The sequence below is a fragment of the Leguminivora glycinivorella genome, chromosome 9 (assembly GCF_023078275.1).
Source record: "Leguminivora glycinivorella isolate SPB_JAAS2020 chromosome 9, LegGlyc_1.1, whole genome shotgun sequence".
NCBI classification, from domain to species: Eukaryota; Metazoa; Arthropoda; class Insecta; order Lepidoptera; family Tortricidae; genus Leguminivora; species Leguminivora glycinivorella.
Genome location: NC_062979.1, coordinates 13,085,272 through 13,111,111, shown reverse-complemented (window position 1 = coordinate 13,111,111; position 25,840 = coordinate 13,085,272). Strand labels below are relative to the sequence as shown.

At 38.2% G+C, this 25,840-nt stretch overlaps 1 protein-coding gene across 2 annotated transcripts; it reads left to right on the top strand.

Moving 5' to 3' along the window:
- The first annotated feature begins 2,327 nt into the window (after positions 1–2,327).
- On the top strand, positions 2,328–24,661 carry LOC125229913 (ubiquinone biosynthesis O-methyltransferase, mitochondrial-like). 2 transcript variants are annotated; one of them, XM_048134853.1, is made up of 6 exons: positions 2,328–2,501; positions 3,798–3,974; positions 7,018–7,132; positions 9,871–10,005; positions 18,892–19,168; positions 23,890–24,661. In XM_048134853.1, exons 1-6 carry the CDS (start codon positions 2,455–2,457, stop codon positions 24,021–24,023), a joined length of 885 nt encoding a protein of 294 aa, XP_047990810.1. In that variant the 5' UTR covers positions 2,328–2,454; the 3' UTR covers positions 24,024–24,661. The 2 variants fall into 2 exon arrangements, with proteins under 2 accessions (XP_047990810.1, XP_047990811.1); XM_048134854.1 differs by lacking the exon at positions 9,871–10,005.
- Positions 24,662–25,840: the final 1,179 nt, after the last annotated feature.

Below are 25,840 nucleotides of genomic sequence, written 5' to 3'. Positions count from 1 at the left end.
AGAGCGGCGTGTGCGCTCGTTGTAGTGCGAGACAAGAAGAAAAAGGGCGTGTCGGGAGTGGTGTTGCCAGACTAGAATTTACTCGGCCGTTTAAGGCACACATTTACACGCCACATAGGTATACCAAATTGCCCAATTATTGGTAGTAGCCCGCCCCGGCTACGCACGGGGATTATCATAAAAATAGTTGTAGTAAGTTATCCGTAAAAGATAGACATATGCCATAGCGGACTTTTTTGTAGAAAAGAGACACACACACACCTGACACCTACATTATTTTGATATAATATACCCAGCTCAAACGGTTTGGGTAGCGTTTTCGATTAAAGCTCTCAACCAGCGGGATTTATCGTTTTTGAGTTTATCGCAAACATACACAGAACAGACAGACGCGGGGGACTTTGTTTTATAAGGTGTAGAGATAAATGCAAACGAGTTCTGATATGGAATGTCCTACTTGTGCAATGCAAATGGCATATAATAATACCGTACAGAAAGGACACTTGCTACAAAACCAATTTTTGACATGCAGCGATTCAGTGTCGAATTGTGATGTCGCTCTAATGCATAGAACTATCCTTTTCAACTATTTAGGGTTGTCAAAATCAAGATATATATTTTTTGACGGTTATTGATTATTTTGGGAACGCGTTATTCTATAAAATACACAGTTGTCTCTTAATTATGAGATTTTCTGAAACTCTAAAGCAGCACCCTCCCAATTAGGTAAGGTGGTTGACAGTGGGTCGCTGGTGCACAATAGGTCACGCACACTACGACGAATTCAAATACACTATTATTAATTTATTACGCGCCGTGGATACCTCTGGCCAACACGTACCTACTAGCTCAGTGCCCAGGGGATCGCGCGAACAGAACGTTGTGTGCAGGTGTGAACGTGATATCACTCCGCGGGTAGCATATTTACGTAAGTTGGAATTTATCGTATAATTTCGAATTATATGCCATTGAATGTCTTGTTATCGTTTTTATTACTACCTTGATTAAAAAGCTATTGTGTGTTTTAACATTTTCCGCTATAAATATTTTTTTTGTATTTGTTTTTAATTATTTAATTTTTTTGGCGTGTAGGTTGACATTGGGTCATATGGGTCAAGTACACAGTGGGTCAGATTTAGTACACATTCCTATGTTACAGACTGCCTCGAAAAAGGGTCACACCTGTAGAAATGAAGGAGGAATACCAAACGAACGAGCGGAAAAAGCATAGGCTGCCATAAAAAAATCTTGGAAGACTATTTTTATGTGGCTCCTACTTATGTTGTATGGTCAGAAATGTTCATTTCAGAAATATTGATCCCATAAAAGCATTTTGAGTAGTTAATTATTTATATACGCATAATAATTATTGGTCTAATTTTCTTACATTATAAAGTTAAGTTAGATAACAAGAAATATTTATTTTTGTTTTATTGTATGGCTGTTTACTAAGCTTGTATGGCCGAAAGTGGAAATTCTTACAAATTGGATCTTTTAGTTAGATGATCAGTGCACCTATGTTACTAGGTTTTGATATTTAGTATTGAATATTTTAATAAAAATTAATACATGTTCTGTTTCATTCTTTTTCCCCTTATCTTTCTGATATAATTCTCTTTGGTCCACTGTGGACCACTGGTATATCCATTGTTCACACCCCCTGTTGCACAGTGGATCAAATTCCATTTTTTTTTAAAAGCGTTAGTGACCATACATGTCTCATAATATAGCTTTTAAACCACAACACAATAAATCTTAAATAAATGATGTATATAAGAGTCCAAACAAAATGTAAATATGTCAAACCTTTCCTGAGATATGGCCTCCGAAAAATTGAGTGATCCACTGTCAACCATCTTACCCTACCTTAAATTATAGACGCCTAATATATTATTATAATATAATCACAAGATAATTCACAAGTACTTACTTATTTATCTTCGCATCTCGTTTGACGCGGATAAGATAATTAGGATATTATAGGTACCTACAGATATAGTGCGAAAAGGGTTTCCTTCGCATTTTTCCGGCAACGTTCGTATTTGTCATGCTAGTTCAGTCAATGTCAGTAAATCTTGCACTGAGACTGACTGAAATAGCATGACACGTTCGTGCGTTTCCGTAACAATACAAAGGCAATCTTTTCGCACTGCATCGGCTGTAAGTACTCGGCCTGTAAGCCCTTCTTTCCCGGCATCTGACATAATGTACTATTTCTGTACGGTACTAGGTACTTTAGGTACTATTATTTACTCTATGGTTTGCATTCTATTCTAGAAGTAAGAAATGTCCTTGTTCAGTGAACGGTAGTACAAAGTGTGACTGCAGGTCGAACATACGTTTATACATTTAGTTACATTGTATACGGATTTGTATTATAAAGACTACAAAATATTGTTTATTGTTATTATCGGTGGTTATTATAAACGAAAATAAGGGCTCTTACCCGACAAGATGACTTCACTGCAATTTCGTGCTAGCAAACATATGTTTTGCTCATTGTAAGTACTTATCTACTCATAGCACAATAGAGTAAATACTAATTATTAAATTAATAGTTATTTGTTATACAAGGGGGCAAAGTTGTATTTTAACGCCGAGTGTGGAATTGAAAAACGAGCAAGTGAAAGGATTCTATAGTTTAACCACGAGCGAAGCGAGTGGTTCGAGAATAGAATCCTGAACTTGCGAGTTTTTTAACACACGAGAAGTAAAATACATTTGCACCCGAGTGTAACACAAAACTTTTCCCCTCACTGTGGCGAGGAAACTACAACGCAAAAAATGCGTTTATCACTGCTTCCAGTAGTTCCACAGCTGGTAAATCATCTTTATTACTAGATTCACCTACTTTTATAAATTTTAAAGCAGTTAATTTGATTTTATTCAAGGTCAAATTACTTTACCCACTAGTGGATAAAATGCGTTTTTACCCGCTGGTATTAAAGGACAAAACACGTGTTTCCGAGCTAGTGAGGGGAAAATAAAATTATTTCATTCACAGACATCTAATTAAGAATATTAGGTACTGAATAATAATAACACAAATAACTATTTAATTACAATCCCACAGTAAATGTGCAATTGCATGCAGGCCGAGGAGTTCTCTCTAGGGAGTTATGAAATTTCTAGTATGTATTACCTACCGTAGTTTTTTTTACATAGGTAGGTATTTTTTATATGTTACGTACGGATATTGCAAGCTCGAGTCTTTAAATCGTTCCGGCAAGCCGTCGTTACTCTAGTGTGCATATTATTTATTCATAATCATAATTTAAAGCTCATATCAAGTTAAAATTTGTATAAAATTACTCTGCACTCTTGTGCAACTAGCTCATCCGTTTTCAAAGAATCAAAGAGCCTTTACCAGGGGACCGATTTTTGAATCTCGAACTCATGAATGCGCCGTTCGAAAGTCTGTGGCAAACGACGTAATGCTATTTTTGAAAAAGGACGGCTAGTAAGTTAAATCTAGTGGTGAAGACCACGCGTTTTTGATCCTATTAGTAGAATTTAAATCGCTAGTAGTGGAGATATTATTGAACGAAATTCACGAAATCGAATAAATAGGCGACATTCCAAAATCGGCCCCCAGGAGGGCGATTTCTGAATCTCGCATACGGGATTTTGTCATTAAAATACCGGTTGAAAACGGTGACTTGCTTATTATTTTCAGTGTCAATTTTCTGAATTCGAACACGTGAGACTCAAAAATCGGCCCGCAGTTCGCAATCGGTGTGCTGAAAAATCATAATTTGTTTCCGAGTCGAAATAATCCCACAATATTTCTTTTTCAGATCATTAATGTCACCAAAGACTCGCACATTTGGTTGCTCAACATCATTAGCCAAGAAAGAGGGCGAAAATATATCAACTGTTGATGTTAGAGATGTCAAACAGCATTCAAAGTTAAGGGACCAGTGGTGGGACCCCATCGGACCCATGATAGTGTTACATAGATTCAACCTGATTAGGCAAGTATCAATTTAAATGTCGATAGTAGGTAGGTATATTAGGTATGTATAGGTACTTAGGTAGGTACTCTTCACATACTTGGCTAAAATCTGTCAAGTGTCAAATACACTGTATCAGCGGGGATTGCGTTAAAAAACATGTAATTAACTAATTAGGTACAGTTCCCGACGAAATACCTATACTAAGTTAACTTAACTTTAAGGTGGCCTCAGGCAGGCACAGCGAGTTTATGTCTATTTCTAGTGTCATAGCACTCATAGTTCATAGCACTCTTAGCGTTATTATATACATAGAAAACATCCATGACTCAGAAACAAATATCTGTGTTCATCACACAAATAAATGCCCTTACCGGGATTCGAACCCGGGACCGCGGCTTAGCAGGCAGGGTCACTACGCGCTAGGCCAGACCGGTCGTCAGTTATCCTCATAGTAGGCTTGTGTCGTTCACGAACTATGAACTGTTAGGAATAAAATCCCATCAATGACCAAAATGAACTGAATCTTTCCGTGGTCTGAGAATCGGTCTTTGCTCATTTAGTTCAGTATAGGATCGGCGAGCGCGAGCGGTTTGGATCAAGAACGAATGTGTGACTGCGCCGACCGAGAGCGAGAGCTACTTAGCAGAGCAACAAAAAAAGTCAAGTTTTCATATTAAACTTCGGTTACTTACAACCTTTCGGCCCGGAATGTTACTATCTGTGGACTATTCGTATAATTTTGACACTATTCGGTCCCATTCGTTCTGATCTTTCCGACCGCAGTGATCGCTGGTCTGGCTGAACTAAATGAGCAAAAGACCTAAAAGAGCGAACTAGTTCATGGGAGCGATTGAACGAGATCGGAGCGCTCCGATCAACGAACGAAACGGCACAAGCCTACCTCATAGGTACACAAACTTTTCCACAATGAAAATAACCACATAATACAAGTTTCTGGAGATACCTAAAGATGCAGATCGATGCTAGGTATAGGTACGAGTACCTAGTACACGTAGTAGGTATATATATAGTGACTAAGGTCAGTGTCGGGAAGACCTTCTATCAGGGAAGTCCGTCTACTCAGGGCCGGATTAAGGGTAGAGCGAGTGGAGCGGCCGCTCTAGGCGCCACATGGTAAGGGGGCGCCAAAATCGAGAATGTGGAAAAGTCCATACAAAAAAACGTGGTCGCGCACATATCACAAAATGGCGAGAGGAGTCGGAAATGAATCCACCTATTGAAAATCTAGATTTGTAATTCAGATTAAGTGGAAAGTTGCACCATATTGCCATTCATAAGGGTGCTGTTGCTAGGGCGCCGTAAAAGGAGGATTCTAGCCCTTTACGAACCACGTTGTGCGGCGAACGGCAAAATTACGTTGCTATCAAAATGCAAAAATATGAGTCTACCCGATAGTCCAAAGCGGAGTTCCTCATAAAGCCAAAGGCGCGAAACGTCTCAGAGGGGCGCATATTTGTGAGTCGCAGCAGATGGTGAGCGAATTTCAAAGCACTCAGATCACTCGGTGGCAAAATACCGAAATGGGCATCCCGACGGTGACGATCGAGTCCGCAGTAAATCTCTTAATTAACTCTTAGTATTATAAAAATAATAGTGATGGCGAAATATAAGGCCTAAAAGTCGGGAACATAGGCGCCCTGTGAATTCAAAATATGTCAAAGACCGCAGCTCTGCAGACGATAAAAGCTTGAAAGTTCGCGGATTCCCCGCTGGCGGGTTGTCTTAATTAATCGAGTCAATAGGAAAAAAAATCGCGCTCGCTTCGCTCGCGCTTAGTATTTATACTTATCTGTTCTTTTAATTAGGACAGATTCCGAATCTGCTTTCCTGACTTGGCCACTATAGTGCTCCATTTTGTTTGTTATTTTATGTACATGATATTCACGTTCAGCCACACGTAACTATATACTAGGGTGCAACTACGAAAGTTCAACCATTTGTCCCTTTCGCACTCTGTATGATGAAATCCGTAAATTGTGTATAGCGTTAATCTTCAAATTACGGCAATACTATGAAAAAAATTATTTCGCGCTCGCTACGCTTGCGATTTCTTTTCCTATGTGGTGAACCTTCTTCCCAAGGGCGCCGAAACTCAAACTCGCTCTACCCTGATCGAGTGCACGGGCCGGCGCTGCGTCTACTGACTATAACTTTTGTATTTATATATCTACACCCCAAAGGTATACCAGTTTTTCATCCTTAATCCTTTGGTTTTCAATGGATATCTCTAGGACGAACACTAGTAGGTACCTAAACAATTAACGTGTTTTGAACTCGAACATCGAGTTCATCGTAGTACCGCAAAAAATTAAAATAGAAGCAGTCGGAATATTTGTGCACTATGTATATGTACGTAGTAATTTAATAATCGCTCAAAACGCTTTCCCTTTATAGTTTTAAGTAGTTATGCTCTAAAATATGTAACTTCGAAATAATTATGCGTACTCGGAAAGTCCAGCATATAAGTAAGGCAAAACCGGCATAATATCATATTATTGATATTATGATAAACAAGGAGTTGCCAACCTTTTTTAGGTTTTTTATTGGAAATAAGTCGACCCGTCTAGTTTGTATAAATTAGTAACCCAATTCACCGAGAGATGGCGCTGTACTTTGGGCTATTTCGAGATGATGGGGTCGGGACTGCTGTGACTATTAAATTATAGTTTTTTTTTTTAATTATAAGTGAGGACACTTATTGTGACAGACGGGAAACTACGGAACCCTACACTGAGCGTGGCCTGACACGCTCTTGGCCGGTTTATTTTTATGTTTGTGACTCGATATCTCCGTCGTTACTGGACCGGTTTTTTTATGTATAAAACTCGTATAGTTTTATGTCATAATCAGAAAATAAACTAAATAAATAAATTACGAGTGAGACTAAGGCATGATTAATGAAACCGAATGTTATTCCTATTAATACGCAGAGCGAATGTAACGTTAGTCCATCCGTGTGCTATGCGAATTTATTATTTATATATTTATTTATTATGATGCTAAATTATAGTCATAATGTACTTAGATGTTTTTGTCACAGAGTGCCATTTGTAAGAGACGGCTTAGCACATTCTTCACATGATCATAGAAACAGTACTCCTCTCTTGGAAAAAAAGATCTTAGACATTGGGTGCGGAGGAGGAATTTTGACAATGGTAGGTATGTTCAGAAATAAGTACCTAACCATTAAATTTAATACCTATCCTTAATATTTTTTTTTATTTCATACATATAAAATTTACAAAATACAAAAAGGTAAATACCGGTGGTAAAGTAAAGCCATCTTCTCTATTAAAGTTTGGTTATTTCTTGATCTCAATGGCCTCGCGCAACATTCTGGGTATAAGGTGAAATACCCCATAATGGACGGTGATGCCATTATGGACAAAAAAACACAAATCCTTAAAAATAAGTATCTAAAATTAGTTTCTAAAAACTGACAGCTATGTACCATAAACTAGAGTTGTAGAGCTGTTTCATTTTGAAGTTTCAATTAATTCGGTTATTTCTGAAGGATTTCAAATTCATCAGTTTACTGAAAAAAATATCAAGACGAATTCTTAGTAATGTTGCTAAGAGAGTTGAGTTCATGTATAAAATAATAAAAAAATAATACTCGGTGTAAACTTGAATGCGTTTTACTTACTGCATTAAGCATGAGATAAGGTATAAAACATACTAGTTTGTTGCTCCAAAGATATAAAGAAATGGCGTTATTTTACGAGTGTCCATTACTGGAACCGAAAAACTGCCTACCTCCTATGATGGACAAGGAACAATTTACAAAGCCAAAATTTACAAGAAACAATCCTATGTTAAAATAACTCAAACTAATTGTATTTATGGTATATAATATTGACTCATTGAGAATCAGTTGGCTTTAAAAGTAAAATTTTAAACTTATTTCACAGTCCATAATGGGGGATCCATTACTGGAGAACTGCCGTCCATAATTGGAGAAAAAACACCTATTTTTAATTTGTTAACTATGAATAAACCAATAGGAGTATCCATTCTGCAATACGCTTGAAATGTAAAAGAAGGATAGGACATTCAAGATTTAACACGCTTAGCGGTAGAATTTTTACATTTATCAGTGAAATATCGAAAAGAGGCGAAAATTTTTCTTAAACTGTCCATGATTGGGTCCGTTACCTTATAATTATATATCGCTTCTCCTTAGCAAGAACCAGATATATATAAATTACGAGTGAGACTAAGGCATGATTAATGAAACCGAATGTTATTCCTATTCATACGCAGAGCGAATGTAACGTTAGTCCATCCGTGTGCTATGCGAATTTATTATTTATATATTTATTTATTATGATGCTAAATTATAAAGTCATAATGTACTTAGATGTTTTTGTCACAGAGTGCCATTTGTAAGAGACGGCTTAGCACATCTTCACATGGTCATAGAAACAGTACTCCTCTCTTGGCTCGTATAGTTTTATGTCATAATCAGAAAATAAATAAATAAATTACGAGTGAGACTAAGGCATGATTAATGAAACCGAATGTTATTCCTATTAATACGCAGAGCGAATGTAACGTTAGTCCATCCGTGTGCTATGCGAATTTATTATTTATATATTTATTTATTATGATGCTAAATTATAAAGTCATAATGTACTTAGATGTTTTTGTCACAGAGTGCCATTTGTAAGAGACGGCTTAGCACTTCTTCACATGATCATAGAAACAGTACTCCTCTCTTGGAAAAAAAGATCTTAGACATGGGTGCGGAGGAGGAATTTTGACAATGGTAGGTATGTTCAGAAATAAGTACCTAACCATTAAATTTAATACCTATCCTTAATATTTTTTTTTATTTCATACATATAAAATTTACAAAATACAAAATCATTTATTCAGGTCACATGGGCACTTTTACACGTCAACATTACAGAATATTAATTAAAATTAAATTAATAGAAATAGAATTATGAAATAAAACTATGGAAACGGATTAAATCGCGTATAATGAATTTAAAATTCATCCCGACGTTTCGAACTCTTTACAGCGTTCGTGGTCAACGGGTGACTGAGGAAAAATTACAATGTGCAAAAGCTACCCACATACAAGAAATATTAACGAACCATGACCACAAATAATGTAGATTTCTAAGGCAGGTTCACACACTATTAATAAAGCTAGTTATATAATATTCAAAAAAATTACCATTACCACACCTCGGACAGTGGCGATCAAATATATGAAAGAGGCGCTCGTCGTCGCACCTAAACTGACCCTGTCGCAAACGAGTTTTCTGTTACAATACTAATAAAATTATTACATTACATTTATGCCTTGTAATATTTAAAGTCAAACGTGGTTTTGCATGGTGTACTTAGTAGAAACATTTTTTGACAAAAAAATAGTTGACAAAATAATTTTGTCCAGTAATTAATTTGGCAAAAATAAAGTTGAGCAAACTTTTCTTGTCCAACTGAAGGCTTAGGAATAAAACCGAAATTATCATTTGACAATTTTAAGTTAAATTTGGCAAAAAAATCTTCGGTAAATTAAATTAATCCCGTAGAAATGAAAATGCAAATGCCTAAATATTTTCAAAATTTGCGATGTGAAATTTTGACCAAACATGTTTTTGGGATATAAGTTTTGCCATTAAAAACGTTTGCGAAATAAAGTTTTGTCTAAATAAAATTTGACTAAGTAAAATTGTGCCAAATGATAATTTGACCAAACAAATTCATTGCGAAACATACCTTTGCCAAACAATACTTTGGGAAATAAAACTATTGCGATATGATTATTGGGAAATGAAATTTGACGAAACGTTTTTTGGCGCAACGGCAGGACACCCTCAGAAAGCTAGGCGTAGGTAGGTGGAAAATATTCCTCATATTACACTTTTTTTTTTTGCAGCCTCTAGCCAAACTAGGTGCAGAGATGACCGGCGTAGACGCCAGTCAGGAACTGATATCAGTAGCCCAGGAATACAGCCAGGTTCACCCACCTGTGCCAGGGAAACAGCCCACGTACATATGCACTTCGATTGAGGTAAACGAAAACACTACATTCAGGCTATGACGATCCGTGTGATAATTTAATTTATTTTTAACACGCTTTTATTAGGTCGTCGTGTATGTTAACACGCTTTTATTAGGTCGTCGTGTATGTTAACACGCTTTTATTAGGTCGTCGTGTATGTAACTAACTATGTAATGGAATCTGCGGAGGCTAATTTAACCATCTTCCAAGGATCGTAGCGTAATGAAAATTGGCAGCTATATGTAGTTCCGATGACAATACAATAATATGGTACTGTTGAGCTGATCTGATGATGGAGTCGGAAGATATGAACTGGAACTACATGATGGAACATCGTATCATAGCCGTTTTTGGGTTTCTTAGAAAAGTCTTGTAATGAACTTTGACTATAATTAGGTTTCAAGGTCTGATGATGAAGCCGAAAGATATGAACTGGAACTACATGATGGAACATCGTATCATAGCTGTTTTTGGGTTTCTTAGAAAAGTCTTGTAATGAACTTTGACTACGATTAGGTTTCAAGGTCTGATGATGGAGCCGGAAGATATGAACTGGAACTACATGATGGAACATCGTATCATAGCTGTTTTTGGGCTTCTTAAGAAAGTCTTGTAATGAACTTTGACTACGATTAGGTTTCAAGGTCTGATGATGGAGCCGGAAGATATGAACTGGAACTACATGATGGAACATCGTATCATAGCTGTTTTTGGGCTTCTTAGAAAAGTCTTGTAATGAACTATGACTACGATTAGGTTTCAAGGCCTGATGATGGTGCCGGAAGATAAGAACAGAAAAGGGGGGGGGGCTCGAGGGGGAAAGCATGAAAGAAAGATCAACGTAGTATTTAAAAAAGTTGGGTTAGCGTTTTCTTGTGACCTTTCAGAGCAAACAAAGGGGGCTCGGGGGCGAAGCCCCCGCAAGAAAGAAAGATAAACGTTGTATTTAAATAAGTTGGGTTAAGGTTTTCTTGTGATCCTTAAGAGCAAAGAAAAGAGGGGCTCGGGGGCGAAGCCCCCCGCATGAAAGAAAGATCAACGTAGTATTTAGAATAAGTAGGGATAGCGTTTTCTTGTGACCTTTCAGAGCAAACAAAGGGGGGCTCGGGGGGCGAAGCCCCCCGCATGAAAGAAAGATCAACGTAGTATTTAAGATAAGTTGGGTTAGCGTTTTCTTGTGACCTTTAAGAGCAAACAAAGGGGGGCTCGGGGGGCGAAGCCCCCATAAAAGAAAGATTAAAGTAGTATTTAAAATAAGTTGGGATAGCGTTTTCTTGTGACCTTTCAGAGCAAACAAAAGGGGGCTCGGGGGGCGAAGCCCACCGCATGAAAGAAAGATTAACGTAGTATTTAAAATAAGTTGGGATAGCGTTTTCTTGTGACCTTTCAGAGCAAACAAAGGGGGGCTCGGGGGGCCAGGCCCCCCTCATTAAAGAAAGATCAACGTTGTATTTAAAATAAGTTGGGTTAAGTTTTCTTGTGATCCTTAAGAGTAAAGAAAAGGGGGCCTCGGGGGGAGAAGCCCCTCGCATGAAAGAAAGATCAACGAAGTATTTAGAATAAGTTGGGTTAGCGTTTTCTTGTGACCTTTACGAGCAAACAAAGGGGGGCTTGGGGGGTGAAGCCCCCCGCATGAAAGAAAGATCAAAGTAGTATTTAAGATCAGTTGGGTTAGCGTTTTCTTGTGACCTTTAAGAGCAAACAAAGGGGGGGCTCGGGGGCGAAGCCCCCCGCATAAAAAAAAAAAAAGATTAGCGTAGTATTTAAAATAAGTTGGGTTAGCGTTTTCTTGTGACATTTCAGAGCAAACAAAGGGGGGCTCGGGGGGCGAAGCCCACCGCATGAAAGAAAGATTAACGTAGTATTTAAAATAAGTTGGGATAGCGTTTACTTGTGACCTTTCAGAGCAAACAAAGGGGGGCTCGGGGGGCCAGGCCCCCCTCATAAAAGAAAGATCAACGTTGTATTTAAAATAAGTTGGGTTAAGTTTTCTTGTGATCCTTAAGAGTAAAGAAAAGGGGGCCTCGGGGGGCGAAGCCCCCCGCATGAAAGAAAGATCAACGTAGTATTTAAGATCAGTTGGGTTAGCGTTTTCTTGTGACCTTTAAGAGCAAACAAAGGGGGGCTCGGGGGCGAAGCCCCCATAAAAGAAAGATTAACGTAGTATTTAAAATAAGTTGGGTTAGCATTTTCTTGTGACATTTCAGAGCAAACAAAGGGGGGGCTCGGGGGCGAAGCCCCCGCATAAAAGAAAGATCAACATTGTATTTAAAATAAGTTGGGTTTAGGTTTTCTTGTGACCTTTAAGAGCAAACAAAGGGGGCTCGGGGGGCGAAGCCCCCCGCATGAAAGAAAGATCAACGTTGTATTTAAAATAAGTTAGGTTAGCGTTTTCTTGTGACCTTTAAGAGCAAACAAAGAGGGGCTCGGGGGGCGAAGCCCCCCGCATGAAAGAAAGATCAACGTAGTATTCAGAATAAATTGGTTTAGCGTTTTCTTGTGACCTTTAAGAGCAAACAAAGGGGGGCTCGGGGGGCGAAGCCCCCAGCACGAAAGAAAGATCAACGTAGTATTTAAGATAAGTTGGGTTAGTGTTTTCTTGTGACCTTTAAGAGCAAACAAAGGGGAGCTCGGGGGGCGAAGCCCCCCGCATAAAATAAAGATTAACGTAGTATTTAAAATAAGTTGGGTAAGCGTTTTCTTGTGACCTTTCAGAGTAAACAAAGGGGGACATGGGGGGCGAAGCCCCCGCATAAAAGAAAGATCAACGTTGTATTTAAAATAAGTTGGGTTAGCGTTTTCTTGTGACCTTTAAGAGCAAACAAAGGGGGCTCGGGGGCGAAGCCCCTGCATGAAAGAAAGATCAACGTTGTATTTAAAATAAGTTGGGTTAGCGTTTTCTTGTGACCTTTAATAGCAAACAAAGGGGGGCTCGGGGGGCGAAGCCCCCGCATGAAAAAAGATCAACGTAGTATTTAGAATAAATTGGTTTAGCGTTTTCTTGTGACCTTTAAGAGCAAACAAAGGGGGGCTCGGGGGCGAAGCCCCCGCATGAAAGAAAGGTCAACGTAGTATTTAAGATAAGTTGGGTTAGTGTTTTCTTGTGACCTTTATGAGCAAACAAAGGGGGGCTCGGGGGCGAAGCCCCCCGCATAAAATAAAGATTAACGTAGTATTTAAAATAAGTTGGGTAAGCATTTTCTTGTGACCTTTCAGAGTAAACAAAGGGGAGCTTGGGGGGCGAAGCCCCCCGCATAAAAGAAAGATTAACGTAGTATTTAAAATAAGTTGGGTTAGCGTTTTCTTGTGACCTTTAAGAGCAAACAAAGGGGGGCTCGGGGGCGAAGCCCCCGCATGAAAGAAAGATCAACATAGTATTTAGAATAAATTGGTTTAGCGTTTTCTTGTGACCTTTAAGAGCAAACAAAGGGGGGCTCGGGGGGCGAAGCCCCCCGCATGAAAGAAAGTTTAACATAGTATTTAAGATCAGTTGGGTTAGCGTTTTCTTGTGAGCTTTAAGAGCAAACGAAGGGGGGCTCGGGGGGCGAAGCCCCCCGCATGAATGAAAGATCAATGTAGTACTTTAGATCAGTTGGGTTAGCGTTTTCTTGTGACCTTTAAGAGCAAACAAAGGGGGGCTCGGGGGGCGAAGCCCCCGCATAAAAGAAAGATCAACGTAGTATTTAAAATAAGTTGGGTTAACGTTTTCTTGTGACATTTCAGAGCAAACAAAGGGGGCTCGGGGGGCGAAGCCCCCCGCATAAAAGAAAGATCAACGTTGTATTTAAAATAAGTTGGGTTAAGGTTTTCTTGTGACCTTTAAGAGCAAACAAAGGGGGGCTCGGGGGCGAAGCCCCCGCATGAAAGAAAGATCAACGTTGTATTTAAAATAAGTTGGGTTAGCGTTTTCTTGTGACCTTTAAGAGCAAACAAAGGGGGGCTCGGGGGGCGAAGCCCCCGCATGAAAGAAAGATCAACGTAGTATTTAAGATAAGTTGGGTTAGCGTTTTCTTGTGACCTTTAAGAGCAAACAAAGGGGAGCTCGGGGGGCGAAGCCCCCCGCATAAAAGAAAGATTAACGTAGTATTTAAAATAAGTTGGGATAGCGTTTTCTTGTGACCTTTCAGAGCAAACAAAGGGGGGCTCGGGGGGCGAAGCCCCCCGCATAAAAGAAAGATCAACGTTGTTTTTAAAATAAGTTTGGTTAAGGTTTTCTTGTGATGCATAGGTCGCAGACGTGCCGCTCACGAGCGGAACCTGCCACCCTAAAGACAGCCAGCGGGCGAGGGATGCATGAGAGCGCCCCCGCCCAATACGCTGGCTCTCGAGTTGGATAGTGCGACCCTTGTGTCCAGGAAGCGCTCCCACAGTGAGGACCGATCGGCTCATCGCCTGACCTGCGAGGGATTCTGATCCAGGATGGCCGCTGTGGGGCCGCGAATGCACTTTACAGCTTCCCGGGACTCCGCACACAAAGCGGTGAGAGGACACCGTGGGGTTTAGTGGGTAGGGGGGACTCTTTACAGCCTCGAGCCCCACATAACCGACCGGGTCGCCCACCACCTCAGACCCGGCGGTATGCGTAAACGCATTCCCCACGAAAAAAAAAACAAAAAAAAAAGTTTTCTTGTGATCCTTAAGTGTAAAGAAAAGGGGGCCTCGGGGGGCGAAGCCCCCCGCACGAAAGAAAGATCAACGTTGTATTTAAAATAAGTTGGGTAATGGTTTTCCTGTGACCCTTAAGAGCAAATAAAGGGGGTCTATCTTTTACGGATAACTTACTAGGTATAAACATTTTTATGATAATACCGTAATAAGAAGGTAGCCGCTGGTTATTATTAAGTAGCAATTAGCAATAAGTACACGTTAAGCCACAAATGGCATGTAAAATCCGCCTACTTGAAATAAATTTATGTATAAATGTTAAAAGTATTTCATTATTAATGACTAAAAAGTATAAAATAAATTAATAGTTTAAAAAACACTATAAAACACGCTTTTATAAATGCACGTAAAAGCCAAAAATAAATTATGGATCGTTCAAGTTGTCTCTATTTGTGAGCTGAAGTTTAAAAACTATGTGCTTTTAATTATAATATTTGATTGTAAAAGCGTGGGGCGCTGGAACAGGAAAGACTTTCTTGTAAACAAATACTAATCCGAACTTCCTGGCGAATGAAGTTGCATAAGAACATAACGTTTACATATGCCGCCTAAGGGTTACCAAAAAGAACCAAAGATATCTCGTCCACGAACAAGAACTCTGCATCCTGTCACTGTAGACACTTTCCCCTTTTGTACTTTGATTACCGGAAAAAAGCGGCGTTCTAAGTGTCGGTGACTGTCGACTCTCCTCGCTACTAGCGCATATTTTGTCTGAGTTCGACAAACTGGTACCTACTTTGAACACTGACTTTTAATTGATTTGACTGTTTAATGTAGAACCTACTAGTCATGCTGCAACTCCAGTTAGCGCGTCAATCTGTGTAACCTCGTTCCCGTAGCATAGCATAATTTGATTTATCAGCAAGTTATACAAAACGTCTTTCCTGTTCCAGCGCCCCACGCTTTTACAATCAAATATTATAATTAAAAGCACATAGTTTTTAAACTTCAGCTCACAAATAGAGACAACTTGAACGATCCATAATTTATTTTTGGCTTTTACGTGCATTTATAAAAGCGTGTTTTATAGTGTTTTTTAAACTATTAATTTATTATAGGGTAATAACTGTCATTGTCAAACTCAAACCCCACGTTGGGCGCCAATGTAACGTCTAGGATTGGTAGGACACATAAATAAAAATTCTACCTAGCTAGACCACCCACGACCCTATTTTAATTTTTTTTTAATAAATTAATTTGTTAACGTAGGTACTGGTAGATTTTTTATTTATCTACCAGTCCTACACGGGAAGCATGGTCGCGCGATAGACGATAAAATAGCAGGCCGTCCCTATCGCACTATTAGTAAGTGCGATAGGGACGGCCTGATATTTTATCGTCTATCGCGCGACCATGCTTCCCGTGCTAGACGTTACAATATGAACTTCGATTGAGGTAAACGAAAACAGTACATCCCGGTTATGATTATGACGATCCATATGATCATTTATTTAATTGATTTTTGTAGGGTAGGTAACACAGATCAATACAACAAGATGGCCCTTACAGGGCGACTCGCGGTCACCAAGCATACGACAAATCAGGTTTATAAAAGTTTGAACGCGTGCGACACCGATCAGTAGCGCCCAAGTATACGACCCGCTAACAGTGTCCGTGTCCGCTCGGGAAAAAATCTTAAATAATCAATTTTGGTTGCAAACAATGGTCTCTTACAGCATAAAGTGGTGTGGCAAGTCTTCTAACAATCCACAAAAAAGATATACAACAACGTAAAAAACAATGTGAAAAAGATGGAACAACATTCCACAGTTAAGTCAAATTAATTATTTTGTTGAATATTGTTTATTGTCCGCGGAGTTCATTTATACTGGTCAATATGGTTGTGCTGAGCGGCGCCGAGGCGCGTCCATCCCTCTTTACCGAGTTAACAATGTGATATGCTATCCCTTTCACGTAAACGACTAGGCATGGGGCCATGTTAGTTTATGTCTGTTGCGGGAACTTCGTACTGCCGTTCGTACCATGTGCTACCATTTTATAGAATAGAATAGAATAGAATAGAATAGAATAGAATATTTTTATTCGAAAGCACACAGATAATAAACAATTTTACACTGACATAAAATAGTAATAAAGTGCCACGAAATGGCTTCACCTCAGCATATTGCTGGCGACTTCCAGCGCTGGTCTTCCGGTGAGACCATTAAGTGAGAAAAATCACGGAAGGTAACATAACATACAAAAGAAGAAACAAAAGGAACAAAAAAAGCATAATTTAAAAATAAAAAACATGACAAGAATAAAAACATGGCTAGACGGACTTTATGTTTTGATAGCGACCGAACCTGAATCAGTCCGGTCGGATATAGCGTGGCGTGACATTAAACGCTCGTGTACTAGCGCCAACGGACGTTACATGAACTAAAGATGACAATTGACACAAGACAACAGATTTAACAACGTGACGTGATAATGAGGATGGATTACAAAACTGTACCAAATATAAACCAATTGAACAACTATCTTAATAAGGTTTGCAAGTTGTCGATTCCATTCCCAGGCCGATGGAACATAAACATTGTGGTGAGTATAGAGAGTATTAACTACAGGCAACTCGTGTCAAGTGCGCAGGTTTCTTGGTTAAGTTGGTGATCGAACAAATACTGTTTAAGCTTTAATTTGAAACTGTGAATACTTTGCAGGTTCCTCAAAGGGGTGGGATTATATTCCAGCAACGAGAGGCAGAAAACCGGAAGCTACCTCGGAAAGCGGCAGTCGCATGACGTGGCGTCAACAAATGGCTTGTGCACTCACGGCGTTCACGGAGTTTTACGCAAGATAGTTTATCGAAAAGATATCCAGGGGTTTTGAAGTTCAGCACACCAAAGAGCAAACACGCCAAATGAAGTTTACGCCGGTGTTGCATTTTAAGAATGTTATGACTATTCAGATACGGGGTTACATGAGCTCTCAAAGGAATGTTTAAGCAGAAGCGAGCACATGCATTTTGAACACGTTGAATGAGTCTTTTAGTTTTAGCAAGAAGCCTTGGCCCAAACACGACATCCACGTAATTGAATTTTGACAGTATAAGCGACTCAACCAATTGAATGCGCAGGCTTTCACATAAGTATGGACGAATTTTGTACAACACCTTAAGTCTGTAGAAGCAATTTCTAATAGTCTCTGCAATGTGTTTCTCGTATCGTAATCCACAGTCCATAAGGAGACCTAGGTTGCGCGCTTCATACACTCTATCAACTGGTACATTCATCAGCATGACATTCTCCGAAATATCAACATTAGACAGTTGATGCTTACTCCCAAACACAATGTACTTAGTTTTGCTGGGGTTAAGTACCAAGCAGTTTTCTGTGGCCCATGTTGATATTCTGGTAAGGTCCTGATTTAATTTCTGTATGGCACTATTGATATCTGATGGCTTACATGAAATGTATACTTGTATGTCATCTGCATAAATGTGGTATTTGCAGTGCATGATGCGAGATGTAATGAATGAATGTTATGAAATATAAAAGAAAGCAGATTTGTAATAGTGAATAATTATCTAGAATCTGTAGAGTCTGTAGTGGTATTTAGTTCATTGATTAGTTTAGAATATTTAGTTGGTTATTTAACTTAGTAAACGTAAGTAAAAATGCACAGTTTAGTTATTAGTTACTAGAATGATTTTTATTGAGATGCTATCACAATTATCATCCTCCTTGCGTTATCCCGGCATCGGCATTCGCCAAGGCCATGGGAGCCTGGGGTCCGCTTTGGAAACTACTACCAAAATTTGGCGTAGGCACTAGTTTTATGAAAGCGACTGCCATCTGACCTTCCAACCCGAAGGGTAACTAGGCCTTATTATAATTTAATTATAATATTATAATTTGTTGCAAAACAAATTCACCACAGTACTGGTACCGGTACCATTGTCTATAATAGACATGTCCCATTCCCATCCCTACTGCTAATCATAAAGGCGCGCCATTATTTGAAACGACCAATGGCAGCACCGTGCGCGCCCGCCTCACCCCGCAAGGATTGGTGATTTGCGTCTCGAACAATATCGCTTGCATTTGGCTTCTAGTGGGGTGTTCTGTGGTAGGTAATAACTGTGAATGTCAAGATTTTTTATTGTTTTTTTTTCTCTCGTGTTAATATTTTAAATAAAGTCATTCCAACAGCGAATTAGACTTGTTACGGATCATATCTACTTAATATCTTATTTGTAATTTTCAATTTTAAATGTATTTTTTATAGGAACACGCAAAAGATCACGCCAACGTTTATGACGGAGTAGTGGCTTCAGAAATAATAGAACACATTGAAAACGACAAAAAGGAATTGTTCGTCAAATCCTGCATAAACACGCTGAAGCCAGGAGGAAGGATTTTCTTCACGACTCCCACTAGAACTAGATTGTCGCAGTTCACAACGATATGCTTAGCAGAGTACGTGCTGAATACTATACCGAGAGGCACACACCAATACGATCAGTTCACCACGCCGAAAGACTTGACATTATTACTAGAGAGAAGTGAGTAATACCTAAATAGTTAAGAGCGTTATAACATTTCGGCGTCGGGCGAAATTAGGTATTTTACCCGCCGCGCGAGCCCAATATGCCGACCCTTTCTAGCACGTCTTATCACTCGCTCGCACTACAATAATGGACAAAACAATCTTGATCCTTCCTATGGAATTTTGATAACAACCACAATCTACTATCTCGATATAAACTTTTGATTTCTAATAAACATTATTTTGTACGAAAAGATAGAATATAGCGCAAAATAATATTAATTACGTTAAAATTTATTTAAAAATTTAAAGTAATAATTATAAACTGTGATCATATTTAAGTAGATCCCATCCCAAATGTTTGCTTTTGTTATATGATAAGTATTAGAGTAAAGTATATATTAATATGATGATAAAATAAGTCAAATATAATTCTAATTACTTCAAGGTGTTACTCAAGGTCTGATGATGGAGAGAGATTGTGGTCACCAAAAATCAACTCGCATATTTGAATAACATAAAAAAACTAAGTGGTTCAGTTACATGGGTTTATTGGTACCGGTGACCACCATCTGGCTCCAACATCAGACCCTCAGTACCACCTCTTGTCAAAGGTCTTATTAAGAAGAAGTAAGAACCCAATGAGCCTGATTACTAAATGGTTTAGTTACATGGATCACTGGTACTGGTGACCACCATCTGGCTCCATCATCAGACCCTGAGTACCACCTCTTGTCAAAGGTCTTATTGAGACGATCCCAATGAGCCTAAAGACGATGTGGTTTAGTCATATGGTTCATTGGTACTGGTAACCACCATCTGTCTCCATCATCAGATCCCGAGTACCACCTCTTGTCAAAGGTCTTATTGAGACGATCCCATTGAGCCTAAATACGAAGTGGTTTAGTCATATGGTTCATTGGTACTGGTGACCACCATCTGGCTCCATCATCAGACCCTGAGTACCACCTCTTGTCAAAGGTCTTGTTGAGACGAACCCAACGAGCCTAAACACGAAGTCGTTTACTTACATGGTTCACTGGTACTGGTGACCACCTTCTGGCTCCATCATCAGATCCCGAGTACCACCTCTTGTCAAAGGTCTTATTGAGACGATCCCATTGAGCCTAAATACGAAGTGGTTTAGTCATATGGTTCATTGGTACTGGTGACCACCATCTGGCTCCATCATCAGACCCTGAGTACCACCTCTTGTCAAAGGTCTTGTTGAGACGAACCCAACGAGCCTAAACACGAAGTCGTTTACTTACATGGTTCACTGGTACTGGTGACCACCTTCTGGCTCCATCATCAGATCCCGAGTACCATCTTGATGTGTCTTATCATCTTGATCGTATTGTAATTTTCGCATATTTATCATCATAACGTTGTAATACTTTAACATTCAAACATAACAAAATATTACAAAAGCAAATATTTACGGATCTAGGATCAAATTCGTTGGTCGCTGTTTACACACACACAATGCGAGGATAGCCCGTGTATAAACAAGGCGTCCGACCCACACAACGATAAATATTCTCGACGTTTGCGATGAAAACTCGGAGAGCGAAGCGACATACGTCTCACCTCCTCGAGCTCCGGCGCGGCACTGAAATCGCAGGCGTCCGTCGCCGGTAAAATAGCGACAGGAAGGCTAGTTTTCAAAAAATTGGCAAAAAATCATGATAAAATATTATAACGACAAATGGATAACAGCAATTTAAGCACATTGTGCAGATTATTTATATATACTAAAATAACTTCGATAACATGTAGATTTTCGGAGAAATGATCACTTGTTTCGATGTATTTTCAAGACAAAATTGAGTTCGTTTTACTTTCAATTTCTCAATTTCAAAGGATTAAATGATAAATATTGTTTAATGGGCCTAAAGTACAAGATATTAGGAATTTAAATTTACCGCATTTATGAGAGTGAGCTTATCAAATTGTACATAATAAGAGCTCCGAAATCTGTGCTTCGCGCGGTTTTTCCTAAACGAGCATCAGAAAAAAAATCATTACTAATTGAAAAAGCTTTTTCTTCCATATGTTTTTTAATGAACCGACAGTTAATTAGATTTTCTAACTGAAACAAGTACTTTTACTGTCTTTTAGTATGAGTAAAGTGTACAATTTTGCCGATAAATATTGTACATTTTACAATATATCGCCTTTTTTTGTCATAGCGCTCTTAACTTGATAACAGGACAGACTTGCAATATTATAATAGTAGGTACCTACGACAGCTACGAAAAAAGGGCCTGGCCCCGTAGCCGAATGGCATTTCTCCGACGCCAAACGAAAGCGATACGCCGCTGGCTCTGTCGCGCCAATACGCAAGCGCGATAGAGATAGATATCTACTAGCGCTTCGTTTCGTGAGCGTTTCGTGAGCGATTGTGCCATTCGGCTAGCCACCCTGGCCGGACTGCCATGGTAAAATCGCCCCTGGCTAAATATGAAATATTGATATGCAGGATTATTCGTATTATTACTACATGTACTACTACTGAATATTATGCCTCAAACTATTTCCGTTTATGAAAAAAATTAAAAAAAAGAAATTTTGTTTTTTATTTTTTTCTTTAAAACCGCGTATCCGATTGACTTGTTCTTTGGATATTTTATATATATATTAGGGATACATCAATTAAAAAAAAATTAACTTCCTGACTTTTTGTTAAGCACATTTTTTTTTTAATTTATGTTTTAAATAAAAAAATTTTACTACATACGAGTTAGCGACACCTACTATATTTTCATATAATAATCGCGATTTTATACTCTATTACATATATTTTTATCAAAAATATTAGTTTGGATCAACAATGTCAAAATAAGTTATTTATGTATTATTACCCTTTAGTACTTAGTACGTTGCTCCTGGAAAGTGATGTATGAAAATTTTGGCATAATTAATGGAAGATTTTTTTTTTATTGGGATATGTACATTATAGGCCGAAGTTATTTTTCATCAACCCTCCCTACCCCTCCCCCCTCTGCGTCACCCCTTTACCCTCCCTTAAAGAGCCCAAAATGCGGTTTTTCTAAATTATTGACAAAACCGTTGAAGATACAGAAAAAACGTGTAGCAACGAAATAATCCTTACTAAATTTACTACAAATCTCTCATTAACACTTTAGTGCTAGCTCTTATAGTTTTCGCGTGATCCGTCACGAAAGTTGGTCCTTGCTGCAATTTTCTTTAAAGAAAGAATATTAAAGTGTTCTCCCAAAATGCTTACGAAATCGTCGAAATTTGTTTGATACGACTAAAATATTGTAAACTCATGACTATAATTAAATTAAGGGGATAAATCACTACCATGGATGGGACTTGAACTCACGGCTTCTGGATAGAAACTCGAGGGCTCTACCAACTGAGCCACCAAAAGATGAGCTCTAGTTAGCGAATCTTTCAGCTTTCTACTACATGAATCAATGGTACCCCTAGCGTTATTTATCTATCATATCTATCAATCTATAGAGGCCGTGAGTTCAAGTCCCGCCCATGGTAGTGATTTTTTCCCCTGAAATTAATTCTTGAGTTTATAATATTTTAGTACTATCAAACCGATGATTTCGTAAGCATTTAAGGAGAAAACTTTTCATTCATTAAAGAAAATTGAAGAAAGGAGCAACTTTCGTGACGGATTGCGCGAAAACTATAAGTGCTAGCACTAAAGTGTTTATGAGAGATTTGTAGTAAATTTATTAAGGATTACTTCGTTCCTACACGCTTTTTCTGTATCTTAATCGGTTTTGTCAGAAATCGAGAAAAATCGCATTTTCGGCTCTTTAAGGGGGGGGGTAGATGGGTGACGCAGAGGGGGGAGGGGTGGGGAGGGTTGATGAAAAATAACGTCGGCCTATAATGTACATATCCCAATTAAAATAAAAATCTTCCATTAATTATGCCAAAATTTTCATACATCACTTTCCAGGAGCAACGTACTAAGTACTAAAGGGTAATAATACATAACGTAAATAACTTATTTTGACATTGTTGATCCAAACTAATATTTTTGATAAAAATATATGTAATAGAGTATAAAATCGCGATTATTATATGAAAATATAGTAGGTGTCGCTAACTCGTATGTGGTAAAAAAAAATTTAAAACATAAATTTAAAAAAAAATGTACTTAACAAAAAGTCAGGAAGTTCATTTTTTTTTAATTGATGTATCCCTAATATATCTATAAAATATCCAAAGAACAAGTTAATCGGATACGCGATTTTAAAGAAAAAAATAAAAAACAAAATTTCTTTTTTTTAATTTTTTTCATAAACGGAAATAGTTTGAGGCATAATATTCAGTAGTAGTACATGTAGTAACAATACGAATAATCCTGCATATCAATATTTCATATTTAGCCAGGGGCGATTTTACCATGGCAGTCCGGCCAGGCCCTTTAATCACTTTTATCAATTTACATAAGTAATTGAAAATGAAAAAAATATTTTTCAAGTAGGCATATTACAATGCGCATATGAACGTCAAATAAAGCTACGCCGGCTCTAACCCTACGCCTCAGCCTTGAGAAGATTTCAGTTGATAAATGTGACACCCCTTGAGTTGCAGGCGTCCATAGATTGCGGTGACGGCGTTTGCCACCGACGTGGTATAAAAAAAAATAGTTTGAAACCCCTCCCGCAGACATTACGCGTAGTGTGCATAGTCGCCGGTTGTTGAGATTTTTCGACCTTCAAAATATTTTCTTCTTTTCAGACGGTTGCCGCGTGGAAGCCGTCCAAGGCTGTGTCTTCAACTTTTTCCAAAAGAAGTGGCATATTGTCAGCCCCACGACATTTTTCTTTTTTCTGCAAGCTATTAAGCCAGAAGAAAAAGCCTTACCGAGATAACCAGCTCAAAATGAATGTTTTTAGTCTTTTACACATTTAGTTTAGGAATTGCAATCCGGTCCGGCGGATCTGGCCCTGTAGCCGAATGGCATTTCTGCGACGCGAAACGTAAACGAAACGCCGCGAAAGGTAGTTTGGCTCTGTCGCGCCAATACGCAAGAGCGATAGAGATAGATATCTACTAGCATTTCGTTTCGTGAGCGTTTGTGCCATTCGGCTACGCACCCTGGTGATTCGGCCGGATTCTGCACTCGTTTGTAGACCATTTAGGCTTAAACTAACAGGTGTTTCGGTAGACTAATCTGAATCTGTAATAGGTATACTAATCGCTTGTGTATAGTCATCATTTGTATGTGATTAATTATCAACTTAATTCGTCATACCTAACTGCATTACTTATTAATTTAATCATATTATGTACTACGTGCATTATTATTAATGACCAACTCATGTTTAACACCATAATACCTAATATAATGTCTTTTATTCCGATTTTTAAGATCCATTGGTTAGGGACATAGTGACTTAAATACTAACGATTGTTAAGTAAAATTAATTCTAAGTACCTACCTACTAGTAATATGTATAAGTAGGTATAACTAAAATTACTTTTACAACTTAAGATTTCCATGATCAATAAAAATTGATAATGACTTTATTATTCATTGGAAAATCAGGTTTTTTATTTTATTTATTTTATATTCTTTTATTTATTTTAGGGATAACAAACAACTATACAATACAATATAGGTATTATTACATGTAGAACAATCAAAATAAACTTAATGGCATAGCCAGCGACATTTATGTACATACGTAGAACATTAGAAACTGTTGGCTTAATAGATAGGAGACAGTTTTTAAGTATTTGATACCTATAGGTATTATTAGAACAACACAATATATATCTTAACATAAATAGAAACAGAGAAAACAAAAAAAAGAATGTGTGCTATAGAGAAAAATACGTGTTCATACTCGTAGATGCAGTCAAAAAACTAAAATACCTAACTTAAACTACTTTAACAATTAACATGCATTATGTTATGCAGGAAAAAAAATTCAAGCAGGATTTTTTTAATAGTACATTGTGCAACAAGGGAGGTAAGGGGGTCATTAAATACGAGTGTCCTGATATATTCACGACATCCGCAGGCTGGAGTGAATATAGACACGAGTATTTAATATCCTTACCTCCTGAGTTACACACAATGTTTTTCATCACATTTGAGAGAAAAATACAAAAAAAAGTCATAAGGCAAAACCTTCAACGCAACGACGGCACAAAGACCAGTGGTGTATCTTCATCTATATCAGATTATTCATATTAAATTCCATTGTTTTTGATAACAAACACTTTTTGAACGAAAACAAACACGAAAATCCTGCATATAAATTAAATGCAATGTTCAAAAAAGCATATAAATCGTATAATTGAACTAAATTTTTACTTATTATTCATTCATTAATTTTGATCTGTTGTAGGTACTCTCCGTTGCTAGGCAACGGTGGGCGCCTCGCGCTGGCACGCGGTCAAGCGCGAGTCGAGAACATATTGTCAGATTATAAATTATAACGATTTATCTGAATGAAATTTACGAAATAAATGCAAAACACACTGAAATAATTCTAAAACAAAAATAAAATGCATTTTTCATACCGTATAATATCTTTTATAGCTTAATAGTCAAATTTTGGTTGTGCAACAAAAATCCTTGGCTGATTGAAACATCCTTTGTCTGAGTATAGGCTAGTTTCCTTATACTTGAAATAAAATATTTTATGCAGTGCACGAAATAAAGCACCACCTAAGTAGA